The following is a 15,949-nucleotide window of genomic DNA, read 5'->3' as shown; positions in this document are numbered from 1 at the left end:
TGTCATGTCTAAGTGACTGTATTTCTAAGGCGCAAATACAGACAAAATCCTGAGAGTTACAAACGCATTAATGCAGGCTAACATGTGTGTGTATATTGCTAACGCTAATTTCCAATGTAAGTCCAATGTGGACTTCAATAGGTCAGGAGTCATTAAGGACACCAACATGCTTGCAAACACTCACCGAGTGGTAGTTAAACCCTAAAAAGTACAACAACCTGAAACGGAGAGATTCACAGAGAAAAGGTGTGCGGTTTAAAATGTAATGGTTGCACAACTTTGACTTTGAAGGCCAACGTTGTCCTTTTGCATTTGTGTTGCATTTTTCAAGTTTCACTACAGCTTGGAGAGTGAGTGTTTGGAGACAAGTCATATAGGGCAACAGCCAGCAACCATTCAGCAACTGTTCTGAGAGTACACAAATGAAATCAAAGCAAATCACAAACACAGATTTTCAGCAGGACTTAATTGTTGGAGCAAAAATTTAAATTGAATTTTCTTAGAGGTCTCTTGATTAGCACTTACAGTTCAACTTTGCTTTTTATGTTTTTGTCCATTTGTGTCCACAACAACTCTGAGCTAGTCTGCTGCTGTCAGAATATTGGCAGGTCCTCAAATGTTGAATTATTTACCATACCATACCATACCACCTTTATTTATAAAGCACTTTAACATAAAACCAGAGTTCACAAAGTGCTGTACATGCTAATAGCATAAGTAAAGAAAATTAAAATGAGATAAGATAAAATAAATAACTAAAAAACTAAAATAAATTGAAACATGTTAAAACATAATTTGTGTTTATGTAGAGCTGAACCAGGTTATGAAATTGCAAAATTAACTGCAATCACTGCTCTCTTTTATATTGTAGGTCACATATCCAGCACCTCCCGTTCTTGACCTGAAAGCAAAGCATAATTTCCATCCATACCACACCACTTGGGACTTTCTTTAGTGTCACAAGTTGAAAAAGTGAGTCAAAAATCATGCTTGACTTGCTGCACATAGAAAGGTTATAGATGCACCTGTTAGTGCTGCTCTCCCTTCGGACCTCCAAGAAGGTTCTTACCCTAAAAATAAAACACATTGCTTGTGGAAGGGTAGAAGCAGCCTATTTTCCTTTACCGTGTGCTCTGCCACAAAGAGTCTCAATCCCCTTGTTAAGTGACGCTGCTTTGCAGAGAGGAGTGGAAAAGAGTTTGTTCCTGTTGACTTCTGGTGCAAGCCCGAGCTACAGTGCTGTCACATCTTGCCCCCGAGGCTCCCCAGTGTCATCATGTAGCCAGGGGAAAAATGCAATAACACCCCAATCTTTTTCCGTAGTCACTGTAATGCTTCAATGCCAAGCATGTAGAAACATTGCAAGGTATTTTTTTCATAAAATAGCCTGCATAGACCTAAAGGAAGGCAAGAAAGGAAGGAGCGAAAGTGCTTGCTTAGCTTTTCAGATTAAACCACCGCCAGAGAGGCAAAGTAGTGCTGCAAGGTGCAGTCAAACATTTTATAGCCTCCCTGCTTCACTCCTTTGCTACAGAGGCATGTAGACAGTCTTAATATCTCCAGACCTGAGTAAGGTTGGTTCTGCCTACAGGGCTTATCTCTTATATAAACTTTATCCTCAGGTGAACTGTAGCGTTCTGCATTTTCAACTGAGTTTTCTACACAGTACCTATACCATGATATACACACTTGCATAGAGCTAACACTGTGCTACAAGCAGGAGATGCCATTTTTTACCTCGTGCTGTTTGCTTCACAGTGATAGCCACACCTGTCTAATCTTCAAGATGAATTGCCTTGGTCCATATGGTGGCTACTGTTCACAGCTGTATAGTGCGAGTGTATGTTGATTGGGTAATTAGAGAGTCCAAGACTGAATCCGAGGTGGCCATATGTGGCAGATGACACATGAAAATCGATGGGCCCATTGAACCACCGGATATTAGATTATCTTCCCTTTGATGGTATTTTCTCAACTTTTTACTCTTGGAATGTCAGATGAACTTGTTGGATTCACTGATGTGAGGCTCTATCACTTAATGAGAGGCTATGTATACAAATGGCTTGACTCTGAGACTTGTCGGGGACTATCTGGCAACAACCAGTCACACTGGAAAAATGTGCGCTCCCTGGCTGGTTGCAAGGGGTTGCTGTAGGTTGTTGGTAGTCAATATGAAATCGATTGCCAAAGCCCCATTCATGGAGGCTTAGAGACTGGCGGGTGCCCACCTGGTATCCAACAGTTGGTAGGGAAAAATATTTATTTTGCATCTGGTTGGCGAGTTGTTGCTGGAGGCTGCTGGCAGTCACTAATGTGAAACTGGTCACCCAAATATGCTGGTTGCAGTGGTAAGGCACAAATTTCACATTGAGAGTGAATTTTCTCTATTTCTGAATTGATTTCTGGGTTAACTGCAGCTCAGAAAGCTAATGGCAGTTGTCTTCAGACAAGTCTGAGTTCATGTAAATTAAGGGCAATCACGTCAATCTGCTACTAAACAACGCAGTCACAAGGAGGTTCTTTGCAACTGATTTCACTCAGGCTAGCAACCACTCACCAGCCAGTTGTGAAAATATACATTTTCCTTAGTAACTGAAGGTTGCCAGTGGGTCGCTGACTGGTGTCTAGGCCTGTGTCACTGAGAGCTTAACTGATCTCATGTTGCAGAATGAGTCCAGGATGCAGCTGCACGCCGATTGTTCCAGGATCTGGTCAGTGACACAGTTCAAGAACATGCTGTAAGGCTTTTATCCTCAGCACAGCCTTAAAAGGAGGCTAAAATTTTAACGGATGTCAAGATTAATTTATGGCGTCACCCTGATTTCTGGGATTTTAATGATGTGTGGACGAGAGGACTTGATACTCTCTGTAGCTCTGTTTGCCTTCTGCCTATCTCTCACTCTCTCATTCGGTCTGTGCACTCGGGGCAGCATGTTCAGCAGTTTGCTTCAAGATGAGCATTAACACTCCCATTTACAGAGTAACACTGAGTCATGAGAACAAAGCTTCACTCCTCTTGTCCAAAGTGTTTCTCTCTTTCGCTTTCCATTTCGACTGGTGTCACACCACAGTGCGAGAGCACTAAGCTGCAAGTCTGTGAATCACCCCGACAGCAGAGAGCTTTAATCTCCACCAGACTGTTCTGGAACAAACATTTTTGGCCCACAGTGCTTCCTCTGATACTGGGGGTCCATTACAGGAAAGGATTTTACAAGTCTTGCAGTTATAGTCAGGCAGATACGCTCAGTGCGTTCGCATTGTATTATTGTAAGCTGTAGCATAACTACAGTTATTTTATTTTTTTGTGATGCATATATATCCAATTTATAATAATGTGTGTAAGAACTACATGTTTGGATTCTGATTGGATGCAGCTGCTCATGTAGATAGTTCAGATATGATTATTGATGATGAGTTTTACATAAATGACACAATCAGTACCAGCTTCAAAGCTTTATTTTCTGATTATTCACTGGTATATATTGCCTCTCTCACATATATACTGCAGTCATTCCCTCTCTTTTTACTGCCTACAAATAGGCTGGGATACACCGGGACTTTTTCTACCTGCACAGTGTGTTTCTGGGTGTAATACAAGAATCCAAGGCAGGAGAGTGTCCTTGTAGGGGGTACAACCGCTGCCCAGCTGCATTTAGTTCTGCATTGCCTGACCAGCTGTATCAATCTGTCCAGAACAAAGTCTCAGCGTATGAGCCAGCTTCAGTGCAATGTTGAGTGGCAGCAGGCCTCTGGTAATGATGGAGAATTACTACACAGTGTAATATAGAATGATAATAGGGGGACAAAAAGCTAAGTGGAGGCAAGCGCAGACTGCTGTTCGGTGTGGTGGTGCGTTTGGAGATGAATGCTCCAGGAGCCAGGATCTGCCTCTCTCCTCTCACCTGTAGTGCTCCACTCTTCAAGCTTCCTCCCAGGGGGCCACTTGGTGCCACCCTCAGATCCATGTGCTGTTGATTCACTAGATTTTTTGGCACATCAAGCTGAAGAAGACAGAACAAATCTAACCTCAAAGAATGAGATAGAAAGTGAAGATCTGCTGCAGCTGCAGGAGTGGAGTCTGGATTTATTTATTTATTTTTATCACCACAAGTCTTTACTTTGATGGGATATACTTAGCAAAGGCAATTTCTTCTTTATAGGAGGAGTAATTGATTTTGCTTTTGTGAAGCCATATGAATATTTACACGCTCCTGCATTAGTGCATTTTTTGACTATGTTGGTAATTTTTGCATTTAGCTTCACATTTTAGCTTATTTAGTTTATAACTCTGAAAATAATGCAGTTAATTAGAATCCATGTGGCCTGGTCTCGCATCATAGGAATCATAGAAATAAAAACTTGTGGTTTTAAACAGGAGACACAGTAGTGATGATGCTGCTTTTCGTGCAGGTTTTGTGTTGTACCCGTGCGTCTTACTTTCGCAGAAGCATGTAGGTTTTGGAATTGAGGTAGAATGCATTCAGTACACATTCAATAAGTGGAGGAATCATGATGTCATAAGCATAATGCAAGCAGTAGTAATACGAGGCTCATGGGAGCAAAGCATGAAATACTGGAGCAATTCAGTTGCCATTGCACCCAGGCTCACAGTGCCGCCCGCTAAACAGCACCGGGAGCTTTTTGCTCGCTTGCTCCAGTTTGTTATTGCGACTCGAGCTTTATAGTTGCTCATGTAGCCCCTTCAGGATGTATGAGTGAGTGCATTGCCAAAGCACTGCAGCCGCGTGTGGTGTATGATAAGGCAGTGAGAGGCTTTTCGGTGAGCTGAGGCATGCACTGTACTGCAATACCTGCTGAAGTACCTAAGGCATTTCTTCAAACCAAAGGCTTAAACGCTCCTCTTGAGAGTCTTTAGATTCAGATTGCTACTTATTCCAGTACCTAGGAGAGAGCCTTCCAAATAACATAAAGTTACACCCCGAATAAACCCTGGACTTCTCAGATTTGTTGTTTGAAGGCAGATAACCGGACGAGAGAACAAGAGATGCTCTTCACATAACTGCACATTTATGATGCCAGAACAAATTTTTTCCCTACAAGCCATAAGGATGCATTACCTTCCTTTTGAGCTCAGTAATCACTCCTAGCCATCATAGGAGCCCTGTTGTTAGAGAATAAGTGTGGTGCATGTCACTAACACTGGAGCCTGATTTCATATAGTGTTCAAACCCGTGATTGGCTCACAGTAACATGACTATGCCTGCCTGTCTCCATGCAAACACCAATATTATGATTATCCTGAGTATAAGACGGGTGTGATTGGCTCAAAAGAGGGAGGGGAAAAAAAGCCGCTGTCAGAGTCTGCTCATTGATATGCTATAGCATTACTCACACGATTTCTCCAGAACAAGGTAGATCTTTGTGCTATTGTTGTAGCGCACGCACAGATATACACAGTGGAGATGACAAACGCATGTGTTTGCACAGCACGGAGGAATACGAAGGAGGCAGCGTGAGCGAGGGAGTATTAGGATTGAGTCAAATTCAATCCCAAGGTGCCCTTGAAGGCTCAGCTCGCTCTCCTCATATTTGTTTTAAAACAGTTTAATAATTTATGTTTTCTTTAACACAGTCAATAAGTAGCTGAAGTCCTGCCTTCTTGCTGGGTGCATTGGTTTCAGGGTGGAAAAATATTGGTGTCAAAGTCACTTTGCTTAAATCATTACCTCTTCTGATAAATGATGCCATGATGACTGCTTAGCTCGCTGGGGTGGGGAATTTTATTTCTTTTCTTGGTTTTAGTAGTCTGCTTCAAAGGAAAATTTATATCACAATGTTTGGGAAGCTTTGAGAAAGATACGTAGATATCTTTGTGTTTGTCTCGAGGGCTGTATGCCAGTATCCTTCAACTCTAAGTACAACATCATCTATTATATATTTAAACCAATTTCATTGTGCCAGTGTTGAATGTCTAACAATATAGCTGTAAAATGAACTCTCATGTCATCCTTTTAAACCTTTCCTGTAGTAATAGAGAGACTTTTGCATATAGACAACCAGGTTCAAATATTTTAAGAGTTTAAGAGTAAAAAGAGTACCTTCCATTCTTACAACCTGACTGACATCACTTAGTGCTTCTCTTTATGAATCCTGTGTAGAAGTCAGGGGCAAGAGGAGAAGAATAAAAAAACAAGGGGTTTGTGACACAGGGTGAGAGAGAGAAAGAGAGAAGGGGGGAGATACCCCACATTACTTCAGTGCAGGGGTGAGACAAGGGAAAAGGGCCAGCTGTGGGCTAGACTGAAGCAGAGACGTGAGAGTTGCCTTCTCTGATTGAATGCCTGGATCGATACTATCCTTATGTGGCTCAAATCAGCTCTGCTCTTGGTCCCTTAACAAGGAGACTGATTGCATGTTCTAACCCAGCTCAGAGCCGCTTTGCCATAAGGGCTATTCATTTCAGTCTGTATCTGAGTCGAATACATTTTATTTGTATTTGTATTTATTTATTTATTTATTGTCATTGTCAAGAACAATGAAATTGCGTTTGGGGCTTCCATACAACCCAAAAAAAGAAGAAAATAATAAATACCCCTTAAAACCCAAGTGTACATATTTAACCCAGTGTGACTCCAATGCAATAAGACAATCCTTAGCAATAATGTTCGTAGAAATTCAGACAAAGACCTGAGAAACATGACAAAATACAACAATGCAACCCATTCAATATTATTGTACTGTGAGATATGATATCAGATATGATAGTTATCTATTTAAGAAAGAGGGGGGGGGGCAGGAGGGGGAAGAGAATAAAGATATGATGCACCAATGCAGACCAGTTCATTGCTATTAAGAAGTTGGATATGGTTATTGTCCGTGAGAGGGGGGCAGAGAGTTCAGGAGCCTCACAGCCTGTGGATACAGGCTGTTGGCCAGTCTGGATGTTCTGGCCTGTATAGACCTGTACCTTCTCCCTGAGGGCAGCAGATGGAAAAGGTGGCGCGCAGGGTGATGTTGGTCCCGCAGGATACTGTGCACCCTCCTCAGACAGCGAGTGGGGAAGATATTACTGATCTCTGGCAGACTTGTTCCAATAATTCTGCCAGCTTCTTTCACCACCCGCTGGAGTGCTTGCTGATCGGCCTTGGTGCAGCTGGGGAACCACACTAGAAATCCATACGTAATATCGATCTGAGATGGTTAGCATTATGCAAAGTGTTTCCCATAACAATCCCATGTTCGTCGTGGCATTGATCATTGACCAACGTAACCTGGATTATAATTCTCCCCAGTATCGAACAACCCCACCAAGATTTATTAGTTCCTACAGTCAGCCTTAGTTTAAATATATAATCTCCCCACTGTGCAAACAGTACACTGTTTGTGTACTGACAGCATGCAGTGACATAACTATACTCAAGCGGTTTGAACTACCGGCCTTCATCAGCAGCTTCATCAGTTTCCTGTGAACTCAATGAGAAAGCCCCATCTGTTTTGAAAAGCTAGAGTATGACACACGGATGAAAGCTCTATAAAATTTGTGAGGAGGAAAAAAGTGTCAGAAGCTCTTTCTAAAGTAGTTCTCCACAGATGTCAAGCTCAAGTGCAACCGCTTAGTTTATTTGCTGTGGGGTTTTTTTATAGATCACATAAGCTGTTGCACAAACTTCTGGATTTCTGTGCTCAAGGTGGTTAAATAGATTTGTTGTGCTGCACCCCTCTAGTATCTTACACACTGAGTGGTCAGCAAGACTAAAAAAAGTCATACATATATATATAAACTAATCAGGCATAACATTATGGCCACCTGCAGAGTAAGATCCACATAGATGACAGGATCCAAGGTTTGCCCAAAACATCACATTCCCTCTTCTGGCTTACCTTCTTCCTACAATGCATCCTGGTGCCAGACGAGCGATGCACCCAGCCAGGCATGCGATTCTTCAGACCAGTCCACCCTATCAATGCTTAATCACTATTCCTTCCTTGAACAACTTATGATAGATACTGACCACTGCAAACCGGGGACACCCCACCAGAGCTGCAGTTTTGCAGGTGCTCTGACCCAGTCGTCAAGGCATCACAATTTGGTCCCAGTCAAACTCACTCAAATCCATACACTTGCCCATTTTCCCTGCTTCTAACACATCAACTTCAAGGACAAAAGGTTCACTTGCTCCCTAATATATCTCTCTCACTAACAGGTGCCATGGCTCAAGAGTTGGGAGTTCGCCTTGTAATCTGAAGGTTGCTGGTTCGAGCCCCGGCTCGGACAGTCTCGGTCGTTGTGTCCTTGGGCGAGACACTTCACCCGTTGCCTACTGGTGGTGGTCAGAGGGCCCGGTGGCGCCAGTGTCCGGCAGCCTCGCCTCTGTCAGTGCGCCCCAGGGTGGCTGTGGCTACAATGTAGCTGCCATCACCAGTGTGTGAATGTGTGTGTGAATGGGTGGATGACAGGTTGTGTAAAGCACTTTGGGGTCCTTAGGGACTAGAAAAGTGCTATACAAATACAGGCCATTTACCATTTACCATGATGAAGAGCTAATCACTTTGCCTGTCAGTACATGTAATGTTATGCCTGACTGGTGTTTTAGTCCATTTCATTAAGCCAGAAATGTCCGAACTTGTCTCTTCCTAGCTCCGTACGATGCTCGTCCAAATAAATAAAAAGTCAATATTGAAGGTTTCATTTTTACTGGTATCGCATCGTAATTAATGCTGCATGCTAGCATTGTGCTAGTAGTGCTAAAGCACGTTTTCACACTTCCAGTTAAATTCCAGTATACTGCTTCCATTGATAATGATAGTGCCATTAATAATGTTGTTAATAATGTTAATTGTCATTCCCAACTGTTAAATTTCATACCCACATTTAACCTTAACCTAATTTAATGCGAAGCTACAAGGCTGTTTGTAAGGGGAGGAAGACATCCGCAAACCACATAAGCTTTGCTGCTGTTGGTAGCCATCAGATGACACATAATAGTGGTAATATCATTAAGGACACCCACACACCCACAAACACAAATGCACGCACACATTGCTTTTTCTTTTTTTCACTAAAAGGAAAATATCTACACCGACAGAAGCACACACGAGCAACTCGAAAATGAATGTGTAACGCGTGCGTTGCAAAGGGGCCTCGAGGCTTCTCATATTGATTTCCATGCAGTGCTTTCTACGCACACAAACACGGACTTGCACCCGGTGACGTGCAGATGCTAGTCCTCTTTATCTCTCGCTGCTGTGCATTGTGCTGCACTGTAATGGAGTGCTTTACTGTTACTACTACTACTGCTGCACTCTGCTCTCAGCACAATCCCTCTCACATTAAATAATGTAGCTGGCAATTGTGCAGCAGCTTCCAACCCCCCCCCCCCCCCCCCCATCCCATAGCAGCCAATATCAGCAAATTTCTGCTTGCTCTGCTGTCGTGAAGAGTAACTATGCCCAATTCAGCGTTTACAGGGCCAACACTATAAACACCATAAGCCCATTTACACAGCAGTGGCATTGGATGTTTGTTTTTCGGCTCTTGTGCTCCCAAAAGAATTTATGTTTTTGGTGACGTCTGTCGTCATCAACTGCATTTGCCTTTACTCGCATAACACACAAAAACAATGAGCCAGCTTTTGTGTGTTATGCGATTAATTTAAATCATGAAATGAGTCTTATTTATTATGGCTTTATTTTCATCCTACTATAAATATGTAAAATTTCTTGTTTTCCTGCGAATTTCTCCTGCACAGTCATGCAGCTACATCTTAGTTCCCTGAAGGTTTTCATCTATGCCAGATATTATGATGTCATCATGATGCCTAGCAACCACCAACCAATTAGCTAAAATGACACCTTATAAAAGCATTGTAGTATAATTTTCCTTTCACAATTACAGCAATTTATTCTAATTTTTAACCATAAAACTTTCATTATGGACGATTGATTACAATATGTTGCCTAGCAACCACCTACGGACGATCTAAAATGAGCCATTTGTGGCCTTTATGTATCTGCAGCACCTTACAATAGCATTGTAGTCTTTTAATTTTATCTAATTTATATCCACAAAACTTTCATTTTGCACACACACACACACACACACACACACACACACACACACACACACACACACACACACACACACACACACACACTGTTTAAATATACAGTATCTGCACACAGTCTTAAACATATTTACTAATGCAACATCAAAGCAGTGCACTACCTCGCTTTTATAAATGCATTCACTTGTTTCAGCCATTATTTCTGTTTATAGGGTGAAATGCTCCAGCAAATAGCCTTAACCTCATTTGCACCATATAAACAGCGTAAATAGCCTAAAGAAGATTGGGTTGACTCAAAGGGATCAGCCATGGATAATTTGGAAAAAAGGTCTAAGAACGTCCAATTTTATCTTTGAATGCAACATAGTTTACTTATCTTTTAACAGAAATTTTAATAATTCACCTGACATTCATTCTAGATGCAAGGACATTTTATTCCATCCATTTTTATATGAGGAAAACAAAAAATAATGAACATTTTTGTAAATCCCCGCGTTAGGCAGCTGGCAGATTTGAACCCAATGTGATGTTAAAAATTACAGACGCCATAATAACAGAACAATCATTGCTATGGCAGTGCACAAGTTATGCAAAGAAAGAGCACGGCATTAGTTCTGTGACAGTAACCACCGTGTGGCCATTCAAACAACAATAAACCAACGATAAATGGACTGGTCCTTACATAACGTTTGTCTACTCAAGCGCTCATTAATGGCTCATTCACCCATACAAGCACTTTTTTCTACATCTAAGTGCTTTCCATCTAACATTCACACTCCATTGAGCACAACCTGGGGTTGAGTATCTTACCCAAGGATACTTTGGCACATACACTGAAGCAGCCAGGGATCGAACCACCAACCTTCTGATTAGTAAATAACCTGCTCTACTGTCTGAACTACAGCTGCAAATCTGAAAAAGTCATTATAGACCTTTGAATATTGGTTAATTGTCAAAAGATGATCATCACTGTAACTTAAGCAAAGCTTCAAAGGTTTAAGGTTAGGCTCGCTTTTGCTTGCACTTCTAGTTTGCTTCTCTTATTCTGATGAACAGCTGTATGAACTAAACTGTGGTTGGTGTCGAGGTTCAGGGGAGAAGAAGGAGCACTTCTCAGGCCATGGTGGTTTGAGAGTTTCCTCCGATCAATGCACAAGGATGGGCATGTGTGTGGATGAACTGGGTTTCTCCCAGGATGACACACACATGCACACACACTGACAGCGTCTAAGCTTGCATGCGCAGACACAAACTGAAGTCTGTTTTGTTTTGACAGGATGATGAAGTGGTGCTCCAGTGTGTGGCTTGCATCCAGAAGGAGAATCGCAAGTTCTGCTTGGCTGCCGAGGGGCTCGGCAATCGACTGTGTTACCTGGAGCCCACATCTGAGGCAAAGGTAGGCAACACTGGCTCTACTGTTGCACCGTTTTATTCTCTCAGATTTGAACTGGCAGCACAACAATGCATGTCATCAGTGTGAGATGTTTCTATATCTTTATGTTCACACACTTGTGTGTGTTAAGATGCAAATAAAAAAATGGACCAATGTGACATGAAGCAGTTTTCAGAAGCGTGTACCGGATGAAAGGAAGCGTTCATCTATAAAAAAACCTCCATGGAAACCAAACATCCGCTTAGTCCGTTCGTGTTTGGGTTGAGCAAACCATCAGAGAAGCCAACCATCACAGCAGCTCACATCCACCGCAGTCTCCTTGATGAGCTTTTCTTTCAAGGGATCAGGGACGGCGTCGCATCTCCGCAGGTCCCCCCCTCAGATGATAATTCCCTGAAATTACGCCCCTGGACGTGATTGATGGATTGTTTCATAAGCTGCACTGTTGTTAGCTGTAATTGCCCGCTGCTTTACTGTAGCAGAGCAGCCTGTTTGCAGTTTGTTTGAATGAGTGTAAAGTTTTAATGAGTTAAATGCAATTTCTTTTGCTTTGCTGTCAGTGGGGGTGCCATCATAATGCCTTTTTGTGTAATTAATCCATATGGCACACATTCTCTTCTTTTTTTTTCTTTTAAGTGATCCCCCTGTTAAGCGATTATTTATAAAGATTGATCGGCTGGAGGGATCTGTATTCTTTCTCGCCTTTTCATGGCTGCCGATGCTTTGCTGCTAATCTGGCATTGATGTTTCCCTGTAGCTACAGTTGACGGGCCTTAGGCTTCATCTGGATTGATTGTCTCTTAATAATAATCCATTAATATTGACTAATTTCACTCAAGACACTATGTGCATGGGCAGCGTGGGTGACCATGTAAGAAACGCGGAAATACTTTTCAGAGAAAGAGGGAAAAGAGTTGTTTTTTACTTGGCAAAATACTGACATTTACTATCATAGCTCACACAAAGAGTATATCTGTGTTTCAAGGGGAAGGTTAGGCCTTTACTCTATTTTGGATGGTAATTATACCTGACAGGTGTGATGGATGTTCTCCGTATCAGGCACTTTGTCTTCATTCCCTGTAGTTTTTTTATGAAAAGGCATCACCCCACCTTTGGGATCAGCAACATAGCTGTGAAAAAAGCCCAAGATGTCCATTTAGAGGTGGATGACTGAATAGGAAGCTTCGTTTCCTCGGTGAACTAGTCTAGTAATGGGGGACAGAACCAAAATGATGCAACGAGGCTGATTTAAGGCGTGCACGTTGTAAGTGGCAACATCAATCAGCTCGTGAGAAGCCGTTGGTGTGATATACGACCAGCAGCTTTCACTTGTCAGAGATTCAATATTATGGAGTTGTGCCCGCATACCATTATAGCTTTGATGCTTGTCTTTGTTGTTTGGAACCAGCTCATTTTTCTAAATTCCTTTTCATTACCAGCCAAAAGCTTTAGCGCCGCCCCCAATTAAACTAAAGAACAATGGAAGCGGATGAAGCCACATCCTCAGGACAGTCAGCTTTAACCCTGCTTGACCTTTCTGTCTGGAGACAGAAATAAAGACGCGATCGATCCTCGCCCACGATCGCAAAACACTTGCTCTCTCATCACACAATTGGTCAGCCAAGCTGCCTCAAAACTATCTCCTTGACGGGGCTTTATAGTCGCCATCCCCTCCAGGTCACTTTGATTTTTATTTCCCCTGTTTCTCGAGGCTGTCCCTCCCCACCTCCTGTTTTAGTCCAGGCGAGGGCAAAGGTCCATGTGTTGTGACCTAGAGAGGTTTGAGGAGGGCTGGACGGCTTCTCAACAGATAGGAAAGACGTTTCACCAGCCCAGACTTCGTGTCATACCTTTACACTGCACACAGAATCAGAGACTTTTCTTTTAAAGCTGCGAGGGAATGGAATAAACTTCCTGAACATTTGAAAACTCTTTTTTGTTTTTTATGTTGAAAGGTGGACTCAGATCTGTCAACATTAACCATCCAACGCTTTGTAATTCTTTCTGTTCGTTTTGAAGTTCTTGATATTTATATATGACGATAATAGATTATGGGGTTTGGCTACTGTTGATATGTTTTTCAAATAATTTCATCTGCGATGTGCAAGGTTAGGGTGCAGTGCATCATTTTCCTTAGAAAAGTGAAATGAAAGAATGAAGATATAAGTGTATTTTTTATTTGCATTTTCACATAATTTATTAGTCAGTACTATTGAGATCTATCGATCATGTGAAACTAGCCAAGAGACATTTGTCTAAGCTTGTATTTAAACAGGAAGTCAAAATCTTATGATTAAAACGCTGTTTTGCGAGTGTTGTGTGCTGAAAGAAGCTCCGACAGACCCAGAACCCATGACTTGGGATTTCACAAGAGATTTTGTTGCAGATCAGTCATTGTAAAGTTGTCTATAAAGTTCATATAAACTACTGTAAAGGCTGATGGAAACTGCAGTTTCTGAGTTAGCTGCCAGTTCACTGTGGGCTCATCACCACAAACCTTTCACACGCAAGAAGTAATCTGCGCCTTTAGTTAAGATAGAGATATAAACTATATCCCTTTACCTTTAATGAGCATGTCATCAAGTATCGAGCTATGCACTTTCTCAATCTGGTTCTTTCAGTGCATTTGTGTGTGTGGTTCTTTTTCCTTCTGGAAAGCAAGTGAGTTTTTAAGACTCTTCGAATTAAACTAAATTCTCACCATCTCTCGACAAGTAGCAAATCAGTGATGTCTAAATTCAGCAAGCGTGTCAGTGGAAGTGTATCCGTAAAAACTATTTTTGAATTCCAACACGCTGGCTCGTGTTTCTATAAAAAGTCACGGCTGTTTTTCCCCCTGACTTGCCTGGAGCCTTTCTATTCAACACAGTAGTGGCCATTGTTAAGATTCAATTTGCCTTCTGAGTACTTTAGCATAACACTGGGTTGTGGGAAGTTTTTCAATGAGGTTAGATTTACCTGTGTGAACGAACCACTTTGGGACCAGTTGAGATACTCGGGAAGGAGGCCAGAGAGGGTGTTTTGGGTTGGTGTCATTTATCTCGTGTTTATGCCCTGCAATATCTCCATCGGCGCTTTCCGTGTCCTTTCTCTGAATCGTCTGTCTTTTCCAGTACTGCCCTGGTTCAGCGATTTGGCATCTTCCCTATTTTTTTAATGGTGCTCTTTCCAAGACCTGGCTTATCTGAGCGCAGACTGACCCGAAAGCGCTTAATCTGAATTTAAAGTACCTTTTAATGAATATCGCCCACTCGATTAAGACGAACTCGGTTCAAGTGGGGGTAAAAATGCAGCAGTCAGCAGAGATTTTATGAGTGGGCATCTAATCAGAGTATCCCTGTAGATTCAGGGAGCTGTTTTCCTTTTTTTCCAGGCTGTATGAAGATGTTTTGCTTATGGAGCAAATTCCTGAAGCACTAAATCAGAATCAGTTTTGATGGACAGCAGAATAACTGCAGTGGTGATCTTTTCATTATTAGCACTTTGGTGAAGGCTGAGTCACTGTAGATGGGATCTTTTGGAGCACGGTGGAGAACACGCTGTACTGGAGAGTGCTTAGTTTGATCTTTTTTCTTTGCTGTCATTTACTAAACATGAATTAATAGTTTGATATTTTTAAAAAAATGCATGCGAGAACATATCCACAAATTTGAATTATTGATTTTTTCCCCATCATTGAGCCTTTCTAAAATACTACCTACCAGTAAAGATGATATATCCTGTACAGAACCCGTTATTTTGCATTTTTATTTACTAATAAAATATAAATATAATGTCTATTTTTTCAAAAGAAAAAAAATGCTAAAAATGTTCATAAAATGTTGCCTAGAAAAATGAGATATTTCATCTGTGACTGTTTTTAACCAGAGATGCTTTTATTTGGTTACAGTATGTTCCCCCAGACCTTTGCATCTGCACCTTTGTGCTGGAACAGTCCCTGTCAGTGCGAGCCCTGCAGGAGATGCTGGCTAAGAGCGGACAGAACAGCGAAGGGGTGAGTGAAGATAGACACAAAAGCTCTTTGATTCTTCATAAACCATCCCCGAGTCATTTAATGTATGTCTCACTGTGCTCTGATATCCAGAGGAGGCGGCTGTAATAAATGCAGTCAGCTAAGTTGAATTTTCTTAACTGTTAGGAGCTTAATGGGCAAAATAGGCCCGTTTCAGTAGCCTGGGGACCCTGGCTGCAAAGAGGTCTGGGCACCCATGATGCTGATGTGGATGTATCCATTGAATGTTGGGAAATTACTGCAGGTTTCATGCGTTATGTTTACCTTTGCCCATTTGATTAACACTTAAGAAAACAGCGTGATTTTCTTTTGTACAATAGCAATTAAAAGCCTGCATGCAAAATCAGTCGACAGTAGATTTGGATTGTATTTACAGCGTTGTACAAAAGTCTCGAGCTGCTCCTAGTTTCTGTAGATTTTGCTTCCAAGCGAAATCCCTGTTTGCCAAATGCCAGCTGTCAAGTAGCCATTACGAAAAGGGCGGATTGGGGGAAAAGGCTTAAGTTATATTGGATAGAA

General features: G+C 41.9%; 1 protein-coding gene across 1 annotated transcript in view; it reads left to right on the top strand.

Moving 5' to 3' along the window:
* LOC308389872 (ryanodine receptor 3) overlaps window positions 1-15,949 on the top strand; it is a 115,063-nt gene that overhangs the window by 11,837 nt on the left and 87,277 nt on the right. Inside the window, exons 2-3 of the mRNA XM_080871461.1 lie at window positions 11,302-11,421; window positions 15,308-15,412. Coding sequence (XP_080727587.1) covers window positions 11,302-11,421; window positions 15,308-15,412 — 225 coding nt within the window. The remainder of the gene's footprint in view (window positions 1-11,301; window positions 11,422-15,307; window positions 15,413-15,949) is intronic.

This window comes from Rhamphochromis sp. 'chilingali' (genome assembly GCF_963969265.1).
Source record: "Rhamphochromis sp. 'chilingali' genome assembly, chromosome: 21".
Classification (NCBI taxonomy): Eukaryota; Metazoa; Chordata; class Actinopteri; order Cichliformes; family Cichlidae; genus Rhamphochromis; species Rhamphochromis sp. 'chilingali'.
The sequence above is the reverse complement of the archived record's forward strand: the minus strand, read 5'-3'. Positions and strand labels throughout refer to the sequence as shown.